Source organism: Mus pahari, chromosome 20 (genome assembly GCF_900095145.1).
Source record: "Mus pahari chromosome 20, PAHARI_EIJ_v1.1, whole genome shotgun sequence".
In the NCBI taxonomy this organism is placed as follows: domain Eukaryota; kingdom Metazoa; phylum Chordata; class Mammalia; order Rodentia; family Muridae; genus Mus; species Mus pahari.
The window spans coordinates 8,466,124-8,473,381 of NC_034609.1; the positions used below are offsets into that span (position 1 = coordinate 8,466,124).

The 7,258-nt window shown below is 54.5% G+C and overlaps 2 protein-coding genes across 3 annotated transcripts; both read left to right on the plus strand.

The window, feature by feature from the left end:
- Nucleotide 1: 1 nt before the first annotated feature.
- Nucleotides 2-2,135, plus strand: Samd1 (sterile alpha motif domain containing 1; the record flags this gene model as incomplete). The annotated part of the gene is made up of 5 exons (XM_021220822.2): nt 2-292; nt 671-968; nt 1,052-1,148; nt 1,231-1,342; nt 1,433-2,135. Coding segments are annotated over 5 exons (957 nt in total), but the record flags the coding sequence as incomplete, so codon positions are not given.
- A 1,015-nt stretch (nt 2,136-3,150) lies between these two features.
- Nucleotides 3,151-6,601, plus strand: C20H19orf67 (chromosome 20 C19orf67 homolog). Of its 2 annotated transcripts, none has more exons than XM_021220751.1 (6): nt 3,151-3,570; nt 4,761-4,905; nt 5,019-5,119; nt 5,199-5,384; nt 5,755-5,889; nt 6,281-6,601. In XM_021220751.1, exons 1-6 carry the CDS (start codon nt 3,242-3,244, stop codon nt 6,453-6,455), a joined length of 1,071 nt encoding a protein of 356 aa, XP_021076410.1. In that variant the 5' UTR covers nt 3,151-3,241; the 3' UTR covers nt 6,456-6,601. The 2 variants fall into 2 exon arrangements, with proteins under 2 accessions (XP_021076410.1, XP_021076411.1); XM_021220752.1 differs by having other exon boundaries at nt 3,377-3,570; nt 4,764-4,905.
- The last annotated feature ends 657 nt before the right edge of the window (nt 6,602-7,258 follow it).

The window sequence follows — 7,258 nt, forward strand, 5'->3', positions numbered from 1 at the left end:
GCCACAGCAGCAGCAGCCGCCACCGCCGCAGCCACAGCCGCCGCCGGAGGGGGGCGCGGCGCGGGCGGGCGGCCCGGCGCGGCCCGTGAGCCTGCGGGAAGTCGTGCGCTACCTCGGGGGCAGTGGCGGCGCCAGCGGCCGCCTCACTCGCGGCCGCGTGCAGGGGCTGCTGGAAGAGGAAGCGGCGCGAGGCCGTCTGGAGCGCACCCGCCTGGGAGCGCTCGCGCTACCCCGCGGAGACAGGCCGGGACGGGCGCCGCCGGCCGCTAGCGCACGCGCGGCGCGGAGCAAGGTGAGCGCACCGGGCAGGTGCGGGCGAAGTTGGCGGGGACCAGAGTCCCGGGAGGGAGCGGGACGTCAGGTGGCCGGGATTCGCCCACGGTCCCCGTGGACTCTGAACGCGGTGGTCTTGGTCAGTGACCTGATCTGCGGGAGCCTCAGTTTCCTCGGCTGTAAACGTGGATTGCTGACAGTAGCGACCCCTGGGGGTAGTTGAACGAGTTTAGTAAGACTTGGCTATTTGAGGGCTTTATTAACCCAGAACCTGGCACGGAAACGACAGCACAGCGTAAAAGTTACTCCGTGTTGTTGTCAAAGGTGGCGTCGGACACTGGATTCCATCTGGGACTAGAAGAGCTCTAACTCTGCCTGCTTCTTTCTCTGGCCCCAGAGAGGTGGAGAAGAACGGGTGTTTGAGAAAGAAGAGGAAGATGAGGATGAAGACGAGGAGGAGGAGGAGGAGGACAATGTATCTGAGGGCTCAGAAGTGCCCGAGAGTGACCGACCCGCAGGTGCTCAGCACCACCAGATTAATGGAGAGCGGGGCTCTCAGAGTGCTAAGGAGAGGGTCAAGGAGTGGTCGCCCTGTGGACCCTACCAGGGCCAGGATGAAGGGCGGGGACCAGCACCTGGCAGCTGCACACGGCAGGTGTTCCCGATGACAGCTGTGAATAAAGAAGGGGGATCAGGTAAGAACCTCTCCAGTTTGGGGCAGTGCGGAGCAGGGAGCTGTCACCCCTAGCCTGACTACCCTCTCCTTTTCCTTTCCCAGCTTGTGTTGGAGCGGCTCCAGATTCTCCATCTCCGGTGCCTTTGCCTCCAGGAAAGCCAGCCCTACCTGGGGCTGATGGGACACCTTTTGGCTGTCCGTAAGTTGAGATATTGGGAACGTTGGGGTGTTGGACCATCAGAGCTGTGTCGAGGTCACTGTTGCTCTCCATTCTGATGCAGTCCTGGGCGCAAGGAGAAGCCGACGGACCCAGTGGAGTGGACAGTCATGGATGTGGTGGAGTACTTCACGGAGGCAGGCTTCCCAGAACAGGCCACTGCTTTTCAAGAGCAGGTGAGTTCCCAGCCTGGGACTCCAGATGTCTGTTCGCACAGAAGGCCTCCCGGGTGTTCACTGACCCTGCCCCGTTTCTGTCCTGCCCAGGAAATTGATGGCAAGTCTTTGTTGCTCATGCAACGTACAGATGTGCTCACTGGCCTGTCCATCCGCCTGGGCCCAGCCCTGAAGATCTACGAGCACCACATCAAGGTGCTTCAGCAGGGCCACTTTGAGGATGACGATCCTGATGGCCTTCTAGGCTGAGCGCCCACCCGTGTCCCCACCCCAGCCAGTCCAGACTGTACCCATGGGGGCCCATAGTCCAGGAGCTGGACGTGGGCACACTCAACCTTCCTAACAGACTCCAGGGAGGGGGTGCCCTTCTCCATTCTCCCCCCTTTTCTCACACCCCTGACCTTAGTTCACCCCTCTCCACGCCAGTGGAGTTGTGGGGTTGGAGGACTTGGTTGGCTCATTTACCTGGGGTCACCCTTTCTCCCCAAACCAGGACATTTTTGAAAAACAAAACAAAACAAAAAAAACGGGAGCTTCCTGTGGCCCCAAACCCCTCTTCAGTTCAGCCAGATGTATCTTTTATGTGTTTTGTTCTGCCTATTCATCCTGGTGGTGGTTTTTCCTCGTCCCACCACCCCCGTGACCTCCCCCTTGACCCCCAGCCTCTGGGGAACAGGTGAGGTAAGGGACCTTGGGTCCTCTTTCCCTTTCTGTCTGTCTACTATTGTACCACCTGGCTGTATTGCTTTTTAATATTGCACCGAAGGTTTTTTAAATAAAACTTTAAAAAAAAAAAGTTCATTTTGTGCATGGAATAAGGAGGTGCTAAAAACCTCCTTGAAGAGTTTAACGTTAAGACAGTAATGTGGTCAGGCAGGATGGCTACGACTTCCCTCGGCCGCCTCACCAAGTATGCTGATAGAACGGCTTGGTGGCACACCTGTTATCGCCGCACTTCAGAGAGGGAAGTAGAATCAGGAATTCGAGGCTAGACTCACCTACATAGTTCAAAGGCAGCGTGGGCCACAGGCAGTCAGGCCTGTCTCAACGATGACAAAATCAGTCTAGGGCTGGAATAGTTCCTTTGCCTTCTGCCATCTCATTCCAGAACCACCTGCTCTCAAGTGTTTGTTGAGTGACTTAACAGTTAACTGCACACTTACTGAGCGTTTTGTTGTCACCTCTGTAATTTGGTGAAGCAGACGTCATAAAACTCGTTTTATAGACAGGGCAACTGGCTTGACAAAGTCAAATAGAGGGTCACACAGGACAGTGTGACACCTGTTGCTGCATACTTCCAGCCTTGTAATATAATTTGGCTTCCTAGCTTGTACTTAAATACCAGTCAGTCTTTGCACGTAGCAAGGAATCCAACCTAAAAGTGTTCTGGGACCAGGACGGGCATACTGGGACAAAAGAGACGATGGGAGAAGATCACCCACCCATCTGAGGATTTTTATTGTATAAGTAACGGCTGTATCACTAGGTCTTAGGAGGGTCAATACAGATCCCAGCTCCATCAGTTAAGAGTCAGATCTTGGGGTCACCTGCTGGTTGTAGACTAGGCCTCTCTGTAACCTTCACTCCCCTCTCCAGTCAACTGCCTGGGAAAAGGCGCCTAGCTGCGCACCGCAAACATGAGGCAGGTCTGGGGCTCCACCCTTGGCAGCGCCCCGCGCGCCAGGTGCCCGCCGAGCTCCGTGCGCAGTACATACAGGCTCAGACTGCGCGCCCTCCGCGTGCTCAAATTCAAAAGAGGCGAAAGCCCCGCGGGGTGGCGCCGGCAGAAACGTCGAGGCCAGGCTGAGTGCGGCTGCGCTCACTGCCCAAGCCGGTCGGCCCCAGGTGTGTGTGCTCCCGGGACGCCGCGGGAGCTGGAGGAGCCTACGGTGGACGCGTATGGCTGCCGAGCCCTGGTTCGCGGGGTCGCTGGCCCTAGGCCCTGGAGAAGCACCGCCTTCGGAGGAATTGGGACCCGGGCCGCCGCCCTATGGAGACCCTTCGTGGTCGCCCGCCGGGAGACCTGAGACTTCAGCGGAGCTGGAGCCCCAGCGGGCACAGCCCATGATGGAAGCTCCAGCCTCCACGTCCTCCCGGGAGCCACTGGCAGCGGAGCTCGGGCCGGCCCCTGCTCGCCTCCCGCTGGACTCTATGTTCAGCCCCATCACTGACCAGCTCCGTTACCTGCTCAGGAAGGCGGATGACTTTCAAAGCTACTTGCTCTACAGGTGACCCTGCACAAAGGCCGAGGTCCCAGGACAGGAGGACAGGCTGTGTGCAGCCCACAGAGGCCAAAAACTGAACTCAGAGCCCAGAGATAAACAGTATCGAGCTAATTAGGAATACACTTTACTAGTGCACCAAGGGCTGTGAAGAATTGAGAGGCAGAAGCAGGCAATGTATGGGCCTTTTGGGTAGCAAAATCTTTTCTCTTTTTTTCTCTAGAGCTTTGATTTTGATTGGTTGGTTGATTGGTTGATTTGGCCCATTTTTTTTTCTTCTTGAGAGAGGGTCTCATTACGTTCTGGTTGGTGAGTCTCCTACCTCATCTTGCCTACCAAATTTGAAACGCTCTCTTAGCTTTTTAAAACCCTGTTTAAGTCAGCTAACCAGATTCTGTCTGCACCAACTCTAGCCAGAGAACTTCTGGTACGAGACGCTACCCTCCACTCCCAAAGAAAAATGCAGTGTCCAGACCAGTGGGAAGGGCTTTGGGAGACTTGCTCAAGCCCCAGCTTTCCCAGTGTCGCTCTGTAGGGTTTTTTTGTTGTTTTTTTTTTTTTTTTTTAAAGATTTATTTATTTATTATATTTAAGTACACTGTAGCTGTCTTCAGACACTCCAGAAGAGGGAGTCAGATCTTGTTGTGAGCCACCATGTGGTTGCTGGGATTTGAACTCTGGACCTTCAGAAGAGCAGTCGGGTGCTCTTACCTACTGAGCCATCTCNCCAGCCCCCCCCCCCTGCAGTTTTGAGAGAACTTGGTTGTATATACTCGCAGACACACTGGGGGTGGAACCCAGGCAAGCATTCTCTCTGCCACAGAGTTGTGCTCCCTGCCCAGGTGCCCACACTTTAACAAATGTTTCAATTGACTGATTCAGGTGGTTCTGAAAGACAACCGGAGAAAGACCTGACATTGGGGGGAATCTTTCCCTTGGGGAAGCTTCTCCTATGCCGAGCTCCAGTCTCTCACACACCGACTTAACCTCTGAGTCCCCCCCCTTTTTTTTTTAATGTTTAATTTTGGGGTGTTGGAATGGAACCGAGGACTCTGCACATGCTATGCACTGCTCTCGGCACTAGGCCACATCACTGAGGAAATCTCATCAGGGTTCAGTTGGGGATACAGGTGGAGGAGGGGCACCTAGGGATGGAAGGGGAGAGATGCCACATGAAGGCCCCTTTCTCCCTTCAGCAGGGACCGAGTACAGAAGGAACAACTAGCCAAGGCCATGCCCACCTTCTTAACAATGTGTGAACCATACTTCTTATACCTTGAGGCTGCAGCGAGGAGTGTCCCTCCCATCTATGGATCCCTGCAGGAGTTGGTCCGGAAGCAGGTGTGTACAGTAGCTCTCTTTCCAGGCCCCTTTCACCTTTAGACTCAGCCTAGGGGTAGGAGAGTTGCTTCTGGCTGCCCGCCTGAGGTCATGAAGTCCCACCTTCCATGCAGTTGCTGGAGATCTCCCAGCAGCTGACCCTGCGCTTGGAACAGTTGGTTCTCATGTATGCCTCCTTTGGGTTCGTGGACCTGGAAGAAACTAACCCTCTGAGGTAAGCGGGCAGGAAACGGGGCTGTGGGGGGATGGGGTGCAGGACCCAGCTTGCTGTCCACCCTCCTATCTCCTGCTAGCATCTCCTGCTTTTTCTGCGGGAGGTTCTCCATCAGCCCCTCCCACGACGTGTCCATCTTCCGATACTGCACACCAGCTGCCTACACTGCCAGTCACTTTCCAAGATACCTCTACAAGAAGATGCGCTGGAACCTGGAAACCACCACGGAGGCCAGCAGCCAAGGAGCAGACTCCCATGTGGATTAGTGAGTCCCCTTGTCAAAATCAAAGTCCTGTCCTTCCTATACACCACCACCCAAGAGGGAAACGCAAGACAAAACTCAACACCTTCTACAGTGCTAGGGTAAAAAACCCAGGACCTTGTGTATGATTGATCAGCACTGAGAGACACTTTGAACCTTGGTTTTCTTAATTCCACCTTCCCGTTAAAAGTCCTCCTCTTCAGATTAGGCCACTGGGGAGGAAAGTCCTCAGAACTGAGTCACACACTCCTACCAGAGAACTTGAGGCAACTTCTGACAAACTTGAACCTCACCTCCAGCAGTAAAGCCTTCAGCAGGAAAAAAAAAAAAAAAGACTAAAATATTGCTTTTCCTTCTGACCTCTCCCTCTCAGCTACTTTTTGTGTTATCGAGATACGTGGGAGGATGCAGGCCAGGGACCAGCCAATTCGTGCCCCCAGATCCAGAAACTCTGGTCCATTGGCCGATGGATGCCCCTAGGACCAGCAGAGGATGATCTTGATTCCTGGTAGGATCCCAGTCCTGGTGATGCGGGCCAAAGTTGGAGGGAGGGCAAGACACCCTCACCAAAGGTTGGAACTCAAGCGACAAAGTTTCCACTGTTAATAGGGAACACATTTTACTCTGCCCTGAAGGGTGCTTTATGCAGACTGCACAACAATCCATAGAGATGCGGGTTTTCACAAAGAAAACATGTTTTCAGAGCAGATAAGTCTCTCTCCCAGGGAGACAACAGCCAGAAAAGTGTTTAGTAGCCTCAAGTCCAGTGCTTCAACTCCAGAGTTTCTCAACAGAGGAAATGCTTTCCCTTAGGGTATCCCCAACCCCTAGTCGAAACGAAGACCCTCCCAGCTGAGGGGCAGAGGGGCACAAGTCCAGACTTGTTCCTGTGCCCCCAGGATTTTGTGCCCACAGCCACCCGGGGACTACCAGCAGCTACTAACCATCGGCTTCGAGGAGCCGTCGCATGTGCTGGCCACCGACCTGCTGGTGCAGATCCTCACGGGCCAGGCAGGCCCCGCCCGGCCCCCCAGCACCGCCGGGCCCGCGGCTTGGGCAGACCCGGCATCCTGAGTCCCAGGAGAAGGCGCCAGTTCGAGCCTGACAACCCCAAACTCCAGACAGGAAGAAGTGCGGGCTGCACTGAGTACGCCCCGGCATGGGCCACCGAATACCGAGTGCGGGTAGACTTTTCTGTTAATAAAAGAGCAAGGTCAGAGGTTCTGTGTCTTGTGAGCACCGCATCCCTCCCCTTGGGTTGGGTGGGCCCCGCCCACCGCGAGGCCTTGTGGGAAGTGTGGTCCGCAGACCTCGGAGAGCGTGGTGCACATGCGCAGAGTCGAAGAGGGAAGTAGCGGCTCTCAGCAACCGGAACCCAGAAAACAAGTTTCTGGTAGCAGGAAAATTCTAGGCCCATTAGAGAAAGACTTAGACCCACGCCCGTTTTTGGTTTTTTTTTTTTTAAATAAATTTTTTAACCCGGAAGTGATTACTATTCCCCCCCCCTTTTTTTAAAACACAACTACATTTCCCGATGTACCCTAGGAAACTGCAGGATATCAGTTTGCAGAGTGGAATCAGACTTTCCCTTCCAGCTTTTGGGGTGTCCGAACCAAGCTGGTGATTGTCTAGTCTCTGGAAGAGTGTCTGGGGAGTCCTAGTGGGCTCTCTCAGCCCCACATCAATCTTGGGCTGGTGAAGGATACTCTAGCTGAGAGAAATGAGCCCCCCCTGCTTCCTGAGAAGCCAAGCCTAGACTCGAACCAGGGCCTTCTGAGCAAAACTGGCCCTGGACAGGAATGGGGTGTTTCCTCCTTTCCTGTGTCACTCTGAGTTTCCACAATCTCTACAGTACTAATTTTTTTTTTTTTTTTTTT